General features: G+C 38.6%; 1 protein-coding gene across 5 annotated transcripts in view; it reads right to left on the bottom strand.

Annotated features, from left to right (window-relative positions):
• Positions 1-15,344, bottom strand: part of PRUNE2 (prune homolog 2 with BCH domain) — a 257,435-nt gene that overhangs the window by 87,347 nt on the left and 154,744 nt on the right. For all 5 annotated transcript variants that reach the window (XM_055311153.1, XM_055311154.1, XM_055311155.1 and 2 more), the window contains exon 7: positions 327-485. In XM_055311153.1, coding sequence (XP_055167128.1) covers positions 327-485 — 159 coding nt within the window. The remainder of the gene's footprint in view (positions 1-326; positions 486-15,344) is intronic.

Below are 15,344 nucleotides of genomic sequence, written 5' to 3'. Positions count from 1 at the left end.
GTATGTTATACCCCAGAAACTAATATCATGTTATGTGTCAATTACACCTCAATTTTTTTTTAAAAGGGCCAATATTTATCTCACTGCCAATTCTAAGTAGTTGATTTCTTGGTGATAGAGCCTCAAAACTAAACACTAAGACACTGAAGTAAAGCACTGAAAGTTTGTGAATAAATGAATAGCCCAGTATGCAAAACACCCCCATCATTTCTTAAAACTCATACTCGAGGACCTTATCTCTTGGGTCTATTCTCATGTCCCGCCACATGTTGTGACAGCCAGCAGGTGAGGAAGCTGTAACATGGGCCAGGGTGAAGGATCCTTACCTGACTGCACAACTCGAGGTTCTGAGAGTACACAGCGATCTGCCGTCGGGGCTGCTCTTCCTCTGACAGGTAGCTGGCCAGGAGGATGAGAACATCAAAACCGAATTTGTCTGCAAATGCTTTCAAGCCACTGCTGATATTGCTGTGAAACATACAGTTCTGAAACAACAACAGGCAATTTGATATTAATGCCAGACTGCCTCATTCAGGGACTTGTGCCACAAATTTGTCCCACATTATGGTGTGTCGTGACGCAAATGAGATAGACACTCAAGTTTGCAAACTTTCATGCTATGGCTTAAAATGTCCTTTGCTTGCCTATTTTCCTAATTCAGGAAAGGAAAGAATCCTGGCCTTTTTTTTTTTTTTTAAGAAAGAGACAGAGTGTGTGTGAGCCGGTCTGGGTGGGGAGGAGAGCAAGAGAGGGGCAGAGGGAGAGGGAGAGAGAATCCCAGGCAGACTCCTCACTGAATGCAGAGCCTCCTGGTCCCCCGTGGGGCTTCATCTCACCCTGAGATCACAACCTGAAGAGTTGGAGGCTGAAGTGACTGAGCCACCCAGGTTCCCAGAAGTCTTGGCCATTATTCAGATAGTTTAGATAAGTAAGAAAGGTCTTAATAGTTTTTCCCTAAAATGTTTATTAAAACACTGACTTTGCAAAAAAATACTTTTCCTTTTATTGTTCCTAGGATGTAGGAATAGCTGCTATTATAACTATCACTAAAAAAATAGGAGGAAGTCCATGTTCTTTTTTTAAATAATTGCTTTTCCGATGACTATTATAATGCCAAGAAGAATCCCTAAGGATGAATCTAGTTGAGCTAACTATATGCTTTTTATTCCACTGTAGGAGTCCTGGAGATTTATGGAAGGGCAATGATATCAAATCTTCTTGCTCTAAGTGGTAGCTAAGAAGGAATGAGTCATTGTGGAAAGGAGGCCATTACCACAGAGCACCCAAACTCCTAGCTCACATCGTCCTTGACTATGTGCTGGCATTTTTGAGTTTTATTACCTGCAGTGAGAACCTCTTTGTTGGCATAGTTTTCTATCTTTCTTAAAGAAATGAACTAAAGACCATATGTTAGACCTTAGCATGATTCCTAGCCTATACTAGTTGCTCAAAAAAAGTTTTTGTTTTTGAAGATTTTATTTATTTACTTGAGAGATGGAGAGTAAGCAAGAGAGAGAGAAAGAGAGAGAAAGAATGAGGGGGGGCATAAGGAGAAGCAGACTCCCCAATGAGCAGGGAGCCCAATATGGGGCTTGATCCCAGGACCCCAGGATCACGACGTGAGCCAAAGGCAGACATTCAACCACTGAGCCGCCCATGCGTCCCTTTACTGGCCACTTTATTTTTTTTTTTTTTTATTTATACTGGCCACTTTAAATATCCATAATACATGTGCTCTGTAATTCTGCTGAGATGAATGTTAGGTCTCTGAGGCTCCTGAGGGGCCACACAAGACACGTGACAGATGAGTGGGCCTGGCCCATCACCAGCTTCCACACCTCAAGGAGTGGTTGTTATCTTCTTCTGGGGCAGTCGCCCTCAGTAGGCATCTCCCAAGACCATTGCACTTTTGGGGTAGAAGGAATTGCACATGCGAATTCACAGCTCTCAAGGATACATTGTTGCTGAATACCAAGGATCTATTGTACTTACTTGGTCATGAAATTTACGGTGTTCAAGTACAATAGCTTTTGGCAACATGCGTTCCAGAAAGCATACTGTCAGTTTTCATGCTTTTTATTTATTGTCCAAATGTCATAGTAACAATCTTTAAATAGATAATTTAAAAAATTAACTCACCCATGATAGAAGTATATATTTAAAATGATATATTTTATAAATTGGACCTCATATTATTGTACACAACGGGCATTCAATAGATGGGATTATTTCAAATCATTACTGGTGTTAACCCTTAAGAGAACTTTAGTGCTGAGCTTTTTGCCATCATGCTTTATAAAAGAAGCTATAGTCCCAAAGGAAAACGAGAATGAACAGCAACTACCTACATCTTATCTCCCACATCCTCCAGACTAAAGGCATTGGCCAAGAGGATCAGCAATTTTCCTTTCCAAATATTTTTTTCCATATGTACATAAAGTCCCTGACATAGTTATAAATCCTGGAAGGCAGATACAATACTCCTAGGAAATTTTTCACGCATAATAACAATTATCATGAGACTCCCAGCAAGGTCACTTGAACACAGGAAGGCAGGTTTTACTGGTAGTTGAGCACAGGATTGGGAGTCAGTAGATTCAGCATTATTCAAAGCCATACTTGTGGAACATTTGCTATTCAAAACTGTTGGCTGAGCTCCAATCTATTCGGATTCTTTGGTGTGAAAATGACGGCTCTACGATCTTATTGGACTCAAGTTCAGAGGCAGTGACAACAACAATCATCTTGCTAGGAATGCAGAGTCTCAGGCCAGTTCTCATCTGGGTGGCCCCCAAACCCATGTGAACATATGAAGTATTGAAAAAAACAAAGATTTAAGTGAATCACTTAGGCATTGCTATCTCCAAAACGGCAAACGTCAACAACTATGTCCCATCTACCCTCATATAATTGTCCAAACCAGAGTTGATCTTACTGGCTTTAGGATAACGTCAGGAGGATCATCTTTAAAAGAGAATCAAACAAGGGAATGAGTGAGAATCTTCAGGAATCTGGGAGGCAGAGTCTGTTTGTTCTGCTTTTGTGCCGGTGCTGTTTGCATAGGAAATAATTTATTATTGTCTTCTAGCTACGTAGGGAGTCATGTGCTACAAAGGCTCTTATGTTGCTGACAAGCTAGGCTGGCCCTAAATAAACAGCACTTCATCATCAACACAACCCAACTGTAGATACAGGTTGGCATTTTATTTCTCCCATCTGCCTTCTACCTGATAAATTACTGTTTTAGTTACATGTATACAAATACTATTTGTTAATCTGCTCAAATGTCTCCTCCACCTTAAGTTAAATTATATACATACACACATATGTATATCTCACTCAATTTGCCAAAGGTTCAGAAAAGGAAGAGCTCCTACCTTAACTTACCACCCTTGCCCCCACTGTATAGCTTTAGCAGTACAACCACAGCCTCATATTGCTGCAGGGAATTTATTTATTTATTTATTTATTTATTTATTTATTTATTTATTTATTTATTTTGCTGCAGGGAATTTATAAAGTTACTTTACTAATCATTATAGCTGGTAACTGACTGGCATAAAACCAAGCCCATTCCAACACATCCTCCATTAGGAAGAATGGGAAGTGCCCCCTGTCATTGTCCTTTGTCACACCCATAGGTCCAAAGATTCCATCATCAAACATTTTTAGAGGACAAGAGTCCTCCTGCCCCAGTCATTTCTAATTTTGGAAACAGTAGGAAGACCCTGGAAGTATGGGGAGAAAAAGGCTTTATTATTTCCCAGCCAAAAGCTAATGTGAGGGTGATGATCATCATGACAAAGTGCAGGGCAACAGAAATGATACTACTACTAACATAGCTTTAATCCTCTAACGAATATAACAACCGAGACAGTGACAGTGATAGTGTCCAGTAGATTTACTACATTTGTGGTTGAAAGTTTGCAGACAAATGCAGCAGTAAATTTTAGTCTCTCACAAAATCCTGTTTTAGTTCTTATTTCATCGCTCTGAAAAATTGAGTCTTTAGGCTACGTGCTGATAGCTGTAGTGCGTCACATGAAATAAAGATGATCTAAATAATGTGTAAACATTTGAGTACTGAAATGTGGCTATTCCCTGAGAGAGAAAAACACACTCTTTTATTCAAATTATGATTTTTCCTAAATTCAAATTCAATTAATTAACAGATAATGTATTATTGTTTTCAGAAGTAGAGGTCAGTGATTCATCAGTTGCATATAACATCCAGTGCTCATGATATCCTGTGCTCTCCTTAATGCCCATCACCCAGTTACCCTGTCCCCCCCGTCCCACTCCCCTCCAGCAACCCTCAGTTTGTTTCCTATAATTAAGTCTCTTATAGTCTTTGTCTCCCTCTTTGATTTCATCTTGTTTTATTTTTTCCTCTCTTCCCTCATGATCTTCTGTTTTGTTTTTTAAATCCTACATATGAGTGTAATCATATGATAATTGTCTTTCTGACATTGCTCATATATTCCTATCCTCTATTGTCTCCTGAATCCCTCTGTCAGGTTTCTGCCTCCATCCTTCCATTGAAGCCACTCTTCTCAAAAGTACCAATCACTTCCAGATGGCAATATCCAAAAGTCACTCTCCTGTTCTTACTTTCTTTGACTTCTCCAAAGAATTCCACAAGGTTGACCCTCCCTCCTTTTCCTGAAACACTTCATTCCTTCACTTTGCTAACATCACACTCTCCTCGTTTCTCTCCTAGCTCCCAGGCTACTACTCAGTCACCTCTGCTGGTTCCTCTTCCTTTTCAACCTCTAAATGTCCATGACTCAGACTGTGTTTTCAAACCTCTTTCTCTTCTTTATCTGCACGTTCTCTTCGGGGATTTCATCCAGTTTCATCAAGGCTTTCAAAGCATCTGTCTGCCAGTGACAACCAAGCTATAGCCACCTGAACTCTACCCTTGTCTATCCTCATGGTATTTCCACCTGAATGTCTAATAAGCATCTCAAATAACATAAAGCCCACCTCCACCCCAATTTCCTCCATATCATTTAGTGGCACTGCCATGCACCCTGTTACCCAAGCCGAACATCTAGAAATCATTGATTCTTTTCTTTTCTCATTTCTTATCCATCAGCAAATCCTGCTAATTTTATTTCTAAAACATAGTGCAAGGGGGATCCCTGGGTGGTTCAGTGGTTTGGCGCCTGCCTTTGGCCCAGGGCTTGATCCTGGAGTCCCAGGATCGAGTCCCACGTCAGGCTCCCGGCATGGAACCTGCTTCTCCCTCCTCCTGTGTCTCTGCCTCTCTCTCTCTCTCTCCTTCTCTCTGTGTCTATCATAAACAAATAAATAAATCTTAAAAAAAATAAAACATAGTGCAAGTCCAAACACTTCTCTCCATCTCTATTACTGTCCTTTCCATGGTCACATCATCTCTTGCTTGAACTGCAGCAACAGCCTTCTGACGGGTCTCTCTGCATCTACTTTTGTGTCTTATAATCAGCTCTTCTCACAGCATTAAGAAAGAGCTTTTAAAAATGTAAGCAAAATCATGACACTTCTCTGCTTATAGCCACTCAATGTTTTCAATGCAATTGTTATTATTTACTACCATTTTATTCTCTTAATTGGAGGAAGAAGTTTTAATGTCGAGTTCTTATAAATCAGTGGGGAAAAAGTAAACATAGCAATAGAAAAACAGTTGAACATAAGACATTTACAGTCAAAACACAAATGCCAATAAATATCTGAATTCATTGATAATCAAAGAAATCCTTCAATAGTAAAATATCTCATCTTCTCTTTTCCTATTATTGATAAATATTTCCTAAGGGGCATTCTCATACACTGTTAGAAATATATTCTAATGACATAATCAGATATGGACACAAAGGGTTTGTGGACAAAGCTATTCACTGGATTATTACTTTAATAACTAAAACTTAGAAACAATCTAAATGTCCAACAATAGAGAAATGGTTTCACAAATTATGAAGGAATTGCACAAAAGAATAGTATGCTGCTAGTAAAAATCATGCTAATAAAAAATACTTAATGCCACAAGAAAGCACTCAGTGTATAGAAGCAAAAAATAATTTCTATGACATATAAAAATAGAATATCATTTCTCAACGTATCCAAATCATATATATTGAAATCTAACATGCAATGGGTATTAAGGCACTCTGATATGAAAGTTGTCCTAATTTAGCAAGTTGCTCATCTAAAATCTGACTGTGTCTCTGTTATTTTCAAGAGCTCCTTCTAGGTTTTCCAGGAAAGGCTTTGGAATCAGCTGAGCATGAACTGATCCTGTCTCTGTTCTTTGTTGGCAGGGTGACTTGAGTGAGTTATTTCACTCACTTCTTCAAGCCCCAGCTTACTCACTTGTAAACCCTCGCTTCAGAGAACTGTTGATAAGAATTGAGAACATGAGGACGCCTGGGTGGCTCAGCAGTTGAGTGTCAGTCTGCCTTTGGCTCAGGTCATGATCCTGGGATCCAGGATCGAGTCCCACATCGGGCTCCTTGCATGGAGCCTGCTTCTCCCTCTGCCTGCCTGCATCTCTGCCTCTCATTCTCTCTTTTTCTGTGCCTCTCATGAATGAATGAATGAATAAAATATTTAAAAAAAAAAGAATTGAGAACATGAATCAAAGAGCTGGCCCAGTGGCTTGCACAGAGTAGACAATGAACATTAGGTCTCTTTCCTTTCCTGGTTCTTTAGCCATCAAAAGGTCATTCTGGGGATTCATGAGATTTAGCTGATTCACAGGAAGTATTTTACAAATACTGGTATAAGAACTGGTTATTCCTATTAAATTTCTTTCTTTATATCCTTTATAATATATATAAACTTCCAAGTGATAGTCACACACATTTTTAAGTTGCTTAAGTGACTTGCATATAAAATTTTTAAAGGTGAGCGGTTAGAGAAAGTTACACAAAGTTAAATGTGAAGTAAAGTCATTTAAAGATAATCTAAGCTAAAAAAAAAAGTAAACAGGATTTATCTCATGAATGAGATATTTATCTTTAATTCCAAGTTACACTTTCTGTTTGCCGATACACAAATACCAGCTTTTAAAGCATCACAAAATTTTGTAGCGATTTCTCCTTTTGCTAAGTCACTATGGGTAGAGCCTGCCCCCTCATTCCCACTGTTTCACCTCCAAGGGCCACATGCCCTTCAGTAGATCTTACCCCTCGTGCTCCTTTTTTCTATTTAGGTCCAGCATTCTGGATAACACACATAATCCCCAAACAGTTTTCTCTCTTACAAATGATAAATAAAATATATTGAATAAGGCTTTCTTTAAATGAAATAAATTATTATCTAATGCCATCAATAAGCTATTCCAGGATTTATTACTTTTGAGATCCTTTTCTTCTAATAGGAAGTAGAAAAATCAAGTAAGTAGGTATTTTTTTGTAGGTAGGATAAAAAAGTCATTCCCCAGATTACAACACAAGCTTGTATAGCTTAATTTCTGGGGGACAGTAAGTCTTAGAAACATAGTTTGACAATCCATAACTACCTTGCAAGCAGAGTGACCAGCATGGATTGCTGAGTTACTGAAATTTAAGAGTATAGTTTGACATTTATACTCTGCGTGGATTTATTTCTAGACTGAGGACTATTTTTTTTCATCAAGATATAAGAAAAATGCTGAGGTGTGTACACAAATGTTCTAACTGAAAGCTTTATGATTTATGCTACCAAAATTCCATTATGATGTTTAAAATATTCAGCAATAATAAAGTCTGATAATTTTGACAGGAAAATGATTTATGAGAACACAAAATGCATAAATTAAGAGATTTCATTTATTCTGTTTTTCATACACTCTTTAATTGGTAAGCAAAGATATTTCCCATGTTTTTACCAGATGTCATTAAAAAAAAAAAAGCTCTATTGTTCTTATTTTTATAAGCTCGCCAAGGCATTTTGGTAGTAAACACTGGGTCTGTTAAAACTACATTATGCATCATATTTTGAAAATAGAATCAGACATACATACTGTTCTTCATAGCTGAAGAGAGAGCTCAATTGTGAAAAGATTTTGTGAAAACTAAAAAGTCTATAGTATATAAATGAGTATGTAACATATGTAGATCAATATGACATTCATTTAAACCAATAGTTTACTATTGACTACCATAGTCAATAGTTTATTGACTAATTACCATAATGTAATCAAGTGCTGTGTCTGCATTAAGCACTCTGTTACATGCTTTGCATCATCTCATTTAAACTTTAAGATGCCCTAATGAGGTGGGTAACATCATCTCTGCATCACATTGAGAAAAAGGAGGCTCTCAGAGGTAAAGAAACTGACATCACATGGCTCATCCGGGTGAAAAATGGGACTCAAACCCATGTTCTAAGCTCTACATCATTCTTAAACAAGAAAATTCTTTATCATCAAAGATAATACTGATGAATTGTTTTTTAATTTAATAAAAAACTTTTTTTTGCTACCCCATTTATGATTTAGTATCAATTCACCCTTGTTACTATACACAAGCATGCCACATCCTTGATTTTAACATTGCTAATAATAATAATGAGCTGCCTACATTTTTTGATGATTCAATATTATCATGTTTTTTGACCAATTTCCAGCTTTTCATATACTCTGCAAAATATAAGTGTAGTCTGACCATTAATTGTATGTGTAAACCTAAAATTGAAAATTCACCCAAAGAAACTGCTACGAAGAAGAATATTGTGACACTCTTGCAGCAATATATATTTTTAAAAAGTTGGGCATGCGTGTGTACACAGAAAACATAAAAAGCAGGAGAACTGGCATGGTCCTGGGTCACCCAGAGTTACTCCCATGCAGTTTTCTTCCTTTAGTAGCTTGGACACACAATGGAAGAATCTCACTTTTCATACAGGATATAAAAACTTTATTTAAGGATGCTCCCAACATTACTTTTCTTCTGCTCAAAAACCCAGAGAAACCAGGAATTAGGATTGTAGAGATGGATGGGGAAACAAAAGAGGTAATTTCTTACCAGAGGGAAGGGGTATCTTAATAGGAAGTGTGAAAATTAATTGAAAGGGGGGGAAAGTTAAAAAAAAATAAAAATAAAGGAAATCTTATTTAGAATGATGTCAGGAGGGCAGCAGGGGAAGCTCTTAAACTTTACCATTTGTTGTCAATTGCAGATCAAACAGTAAGGGACAGATCTTGCACATAAACACTGCTTTACTACCCCAGCAGGAGGAAGAAAGGTTTCCTTTTCCCCTGGCCACAGCCCAGCCAATGAGAGACTCTTGCAATTCAGCCAATGAGAAGCCATTTACTCCAATGGACTTTTTGTTTATGACAACCTTCTAGACTCCCTCACTTTCTCTATGAAGGAGCCTTCCTCTCTAGTGTTCTGTTGACCTGCCTATGGTTTGCCATAACTTGCTTGACCCGGATTGCAATTCTCTGCTATTCCTGAATAATCCGATTTTTTCTGGCAAAATAACGGGCTGTTCTATTTTTTAAGGTTAACAGGAGAACTTACAATATCACCATTTCAAGCAATGTCCTCCTATAAAGGCATAACCATCAAAGACAAAATAATGCATCAATCTGCAGATGCTTCTGTGTAGGTCAAGCACATCATAATAAGCATTAGAGGAGAAACCAAGAGTCTTTTAAACAATCATCCTAGTAAGGTCATCATTTGAGTCAAAGAGTTCAAGAATAGAAGGAGAGAGCACATGTTTTCTGAAAATTAAAAATTACTGTTTTCATGTCACAGGACAAATAGTTATTACCTCCAATAACCATATCAGTAATCAAGAGAGAGAAAGCGAGTGACAGAGCGAGCGAGAGGGGGGGAGGAGAAGGGGGGGATATAGTTCATCAGGAAGCAGAGGTTTAAATTAAGAACTTTTTTTGGGGGGGGCAGCCCTGGTGGCTCAGCGGTTTAGCACCACATTCAGCCCAGGGCCTGATCCTAGAGACCCAGGATCGAGTCCCACATCAGGCTCCCTGCATGGAGCTTGCTTCTCCCTCTGCCTGTGTCTCTGCCTCTCTCTCTCTCTCTCTATGTCTATCATGAATAAATAAATAAAAACTTTAAAAAAAAAGAACTTTTTTTAAAAGAGTTTATTTATTCATGAGAGACAGGGAGAGAGAGAGAGGCAGAGACACAGGCAGAGGGAGAAGCAGGCTCCCTGCAGGGGGCCCAATGTGGGACTCAATCCCAGGACCCCAGGATCACAACCTGAGCTGAAGGCAGACATTCAACCACTGAGCCAACCCGGTGTCCCTTATTAAGAACTTCTTAAAATGGAACGGGCTGGTTTCAGATCAACCTGAAATTAAGCAAGTTAAAAATCCTACCCCATCCTCACTGTCTCCATCATAAAGAGAACCATTGTTACAACAACAGAAACTTGCCCTGGAGAAAGATGCTTGTATACTATACTTCCTAGAGGAGATGTCCTAGGCAGCCTCTCATAACCCGTTAATAGTAGATTGAATACTTGCATGTGGGGAGGTTCACAACCAATAAGTCACGATCTCATTAACTAGCTCAGCCTAATTTACATTTTCTTTAAGGACAGACCCATAATCACCAAAACTTTTTGATACAGTATGGATTCAAGGACTGGGCAGGAAAAGGACTACACTGTTGTTCCCCATTAAGGGTCCCTTTGTTTGAATTTATGTGTGTTTATAAGGATTTCTAGATGGGAATGAATAACTCAGGACCCATGTGTAATGGAAAATCCACTCATTAGTTATGCTTTATTTTTGAGATGGTGGAACCTGGGAAACATTCCAGCTACCAGACAATAATACTGAATTATTTCCATAATTGTGTATGTTAAAAAATGTTAAAAAAAAATCCCCATTGGCTTGTGTTGAGCCATGAGCTTGAAAACTTACAGCTTTATTTATTTTTCTTTGTAAAAATAAATCATCTAGTTTGAACAATATTTCGAGAAAGCAGGAAACCTTCCTTCCTCTCTGGGTACCCTTTTCTGATTTATGGAAACCACCAGTCAAGTCTCCAGAGCACTAGCTGTACGTGTACATTACACACACTTCTGATTTTTCTAAGCTGTGTCAATATTAACCTGACCAAATGAAGATCAAACTGTCTCTTTTGTTCCTCCCGCTCCTCACATGGGGAGCACAATATGGCTCTTGTCAGAGGTGCTTCATCATTTTGGCTCAAGGAAACTGTCAGTACAGTTTGGGATTCGTTCTTCATGGGCAGATATCCTGATGGGTCTAATGAAGCCTTTCTGCTGACAATTCATTTGCTAAAAATACCCAAGCATCACCAAGTTTAAGTAGTGGAATATGGTTGTGTCCCCTTTGCTATCCACCCAATGAAAGTAGTTTTTTTGAAGTCTAAAAAAAAAAAATCTGTATATCAAGGCACATGCCTCTAACCACTTATGTATGTGTTCTAGCTAGTTTCCATTTGCTCACTGATAAACTTTATGACATTCTTAAATTGGAATATAATAGGGTAAACACCAATCTTAGAGCACACATGCAGAGCCAACAGTCTGTGTGTGCCATTTGTTGCAATCTAAGCTAATTACCAGAAACCCCCTCCTGCAAACAGATACACTCTGGGGTTTGTGGTTTTGTTTTCATTTGGAGATGTCTGTGTGTGGGGGGGATCTCAAGGAATTCATTTTCTGGGAAGGACACTGTATTGTCATGAAAGTTGGTCCCAAGTCACAGAAACTTAATTCAAACTGACTGAAGTCAAGAGAAAGAAAGTCTGAAGGATCTGGGGAATGTTCTCAAAAAAACAAAGACAGAACAAGGGGACAAGTTGGGAGGAGAGCAGGGGTTGCCAGGGATGTGCTTCTCCACTCTCTTCTGGCTTTTTCTCCTCTCCTGTGACCAGCTAGTGTCCTCTGTGTGCTAAGAAACATGAGCCCCTGCAGCTCCAGTGTAGACATTTTGGTTTTAGTCAAGACTCATTCCCTCTTGGTTTCGAGTTTGAAAACCCTGGAGAACAAATTCTGGTTGTTCCCACTTGGGTTGGATGCCTAGCCCTGTGCTAAGAAACAGAGGTAGATTGGAAAGACCACAAAATACACATATGGTACTCATCATGACAAGAGGGATGGGTAAAGAGTCATTTCCTAGAAGAGGAAGCTAAGCAGATCAAAACACAGGTGGGCACCCTGGCTATCAAGCAGAAAGGACTCTTTCTTTCACACACACACACACCTCAGATAATTTCCCAAACCCCCATTTTCTTTCCAACCAAGCCCAGTGGGAGAGAGAGAGAGAGAGAGAGAAAGAGAGAGAGAGAGAGAGAGATACAATGCTTGGAAAGTTAACTTGAGAGAAGTAATTTAGTTAACTTTCATTATTTTCATGGTGGTTTGGACTCTAATTAAGAGAGGTATTATAGGGGCACCTGGGTGGCTCAGTGGTTGAGTCTGCCTTTAGCTCAGATCGTGATCTCAGGGTACTGTGATTGAGTCCTGTGTTGGGCTCCCCACAGGGAACCTGCCTCTCCCTCTGCCTATGTCTGCCTCTCTATGTCTCTCATGCATAAATAAATAAAATCTTTTTTTTTAAAGAGAGGTATTATAAAGAGGAGTGACAAAACAAATCTACAAAAGTGTAAAGCTTATAAAATGAAAGTTATGCTTCATCAATCAAACATGCATAGTACCATCTATTGAACACAGGAAAAAGAGGCCAAGCTTCTTTCACCTTTATCCTTTCAGGTCAATGTGAGGGATCCCCTTTCTGAACTCGAAAGTCTTAAGATGCTCTGATCTTCATTGTACCTGTCAAACTTCCACTGCTATTTGCACCATACATATGAGACACCAAAATGCTTTAAATACAAGTGAGAAATGATCTATACAACCCCTGCCTAAAAGGCAAAGCATATTTGGGACAGGAATTGTATTTATAGGTTATCGTTTTATACAAGAGGTATAGAAGGGGTTTAAGCAAGCCAAATGCTGGGGATGGGGCAGGGGGGTATCTGAATTCATAACAGGTACAAAAGTAGTACCTTTAGACCAGGGTTTCTCAAATTTGGCATTAGGGACATTGTGGCCGGAAAATTCTTTGTTGTGGGAGTTGCTCTGTGTATTTCAGGGTGTTTGGCAACATCCCTGGGCTCTACCCATTAGATGCCAGTAGCAAACTCACCCCAATTGTGACAGGTATGTCTCCAGACATTGCCAAATGTCCCTAAGGGAATGTCCCTAATTAAGAACAACTTTAGAGAATAAGAGTAGGAGAGTCTCCCAAACTTAATAACTCAAGTCACATCCAACTTTTCAAAAACATCTACTGCATAAAGCAAAACATATCGTTAATTCCATCTAGTTTAAGAGGAAGGAGAAAAAAATGGGGTGAAGTCACCTACAGGGATACATTGCACTCATTAGACAAATATTTCCTTTTTCTAATTGGGCAAAAATTTAAAAATTCCCTCAATTGTCTTTTAGTTTAAGCATATCAGTATGCTTATAAAGTAATCAGCATTTTGATTCTTTCAAAGAAAAAGCAGGATGATTTTCTTTAAAAAAAAAAAAAAGCCAGGATTTTACTAAAACATCTACTTCCTGAGGCAAGAAAAGAAAGTTTCTCTCTTGGTATTTTCCAGAGATTTTTTAGTCTAGGAAAATTCTATTAGCCAGGTCAGTTACAGGTAAATAAGGCATTTTTAAACATGAAGCTTGATATTTGGGATTCCTGAAAATGACATACATACTTAATCTTTTAACTCTGTTATGGTAAGTCCCAAATATGATGGGTATTGAGGACAATATTGTGAGTATTCAATGAATGGCTAGCATCGGTGTCTGATAACAGGCTACGTGGAAAAAATTAATCAAAATCCATTTCTGAGCCTGAATTATCCGAACCCATAGTTTTATATCACTGGTTTTATATCACTGAACCCATAGTTTTATATCACTGAACCCAATGGTTTTATATCACTGAACCCATAGTCTTATATCACATAGTTTTATATCACTAAGTTTTATATCTTAAGTTTGGTTGTAACTTAGAGTAATCCAAGGAGCTGCAAAAACAAAAACAAAACCAAAAACAAACAAAACAAAACAAAAAACTCTCAGACCCCACCTTGTGAAATTTAAATTTAATTGGCTTAAGGTAAGGGGGCTGGGCCCCCATATATTTTCCAGCTATTATTCTAATGTGCAATCAAGATGCACAATAGTGGTCTATATTGATATAAAGAAACAATTTTCAACTCATGCCATGTAGACATAGTTTCTATATCATTGGTCCTTGTTTCCATTCTCTAGCCATTGAGTGAACTTGCATAGTCAGTGGGAAAACCCAAATTCCAAAAATATGAGTTCACATCTTATTTGTAAAATAAGTAGTTCTAATTCTCTCCAATGAGCAGATATTAAAATGTGCTTAAAGCATGGATTTTGAAATCTGACAGCCCAGAATTCAAATCCTAGCTCCACACCCTGTTATCTCTGCACCTTTGGGCAAGTTACTGGATCATGCTTAGCTTCAGTTCTTTCATCTGGAAAGTAAGGATAAAACCTGCTTTACAAAACGAGCTAATCTATACAATGCTTAGTGGGGAATCTCTGAGAGTCAACCGACAATACATGGTAGTGTAACAGTGAGGATCAACAGCTACAACTTTTTTTTAATGGTGAATTTATCTGTCAATTAGGCCATAAAAATTATCCATTCTTAGGTAGAGTTTAAAAATTATCTCTTTACCTTATATAAGTTAGAAAGAGTCCTGTTCTAAGATTCTTTTGTTGTAACCCACTGTTTGCATTATGTAAGTTCTGAAATTTCTGATTCAAGGAACTGTCAGGTTAGAGAAAGTGCCTGACCAATTCGCCAGATAGCACAATGGTCCAGCTTGATGGAGAAATGGGTTCTTCTCCAGGTTTTGATTTTCCTGTGTGGTCACAGTAAATTAATGTGTCTTAAACTTTAGGTGCATCACATTCACCTGGAGGGCTTCTGATACACCTGGATTCCACTTCCAGAGTTTCTGATACCATGGATTTGGGGCCAGTCAAGAATCATTGTTTCCAGCAAGCTCCCGGGTCCCGGGTGATGTCAATATGTATGGCTGGCATAGGGACCACACTTGGAGAACCCACCTTGATCCACAGCAAAACACTGCCCCTTTCTAGACCTCAAATTCCTAACCTGAAAAAGGAAGAGTCTATTAAGGTAATAAAACTCATTGCTTCTACTTTCCTTGATTCTCTCTCTTTTTAAAGATTTTATTTATTCTGAAAGACACAGAGAGAGACCGAGATATAGGCAGAGAGAGAAGAGACTCCCTGCGGGGAGCCTGATGAGAGACTCTATCCCAAGACCCTGGGATCATGACCTGTGCCAAAGGCAAACGTTCAAC

Source organism: Nyctereutes procyonoides, unplaced genomic scaffold (genome assembly GCF_905146905.1).
Source record: "Nyctereutes procyonoides isolate TBG_1078 unplaced genomic scaffold, NYPRO_anot_genome, whole genome shotgun sequence".
NCBI lineage: Eukaryota > Metazoa > Chordata > Mammalia > Carnivora > Canidae > Nyctereutes > Nyctereutes procyonoides.
The sequence above is the reverse complement of the archived record's forward strand: the minus strand, read 5'-3'. Positions and strand labels throughout refer to the sequence as shown.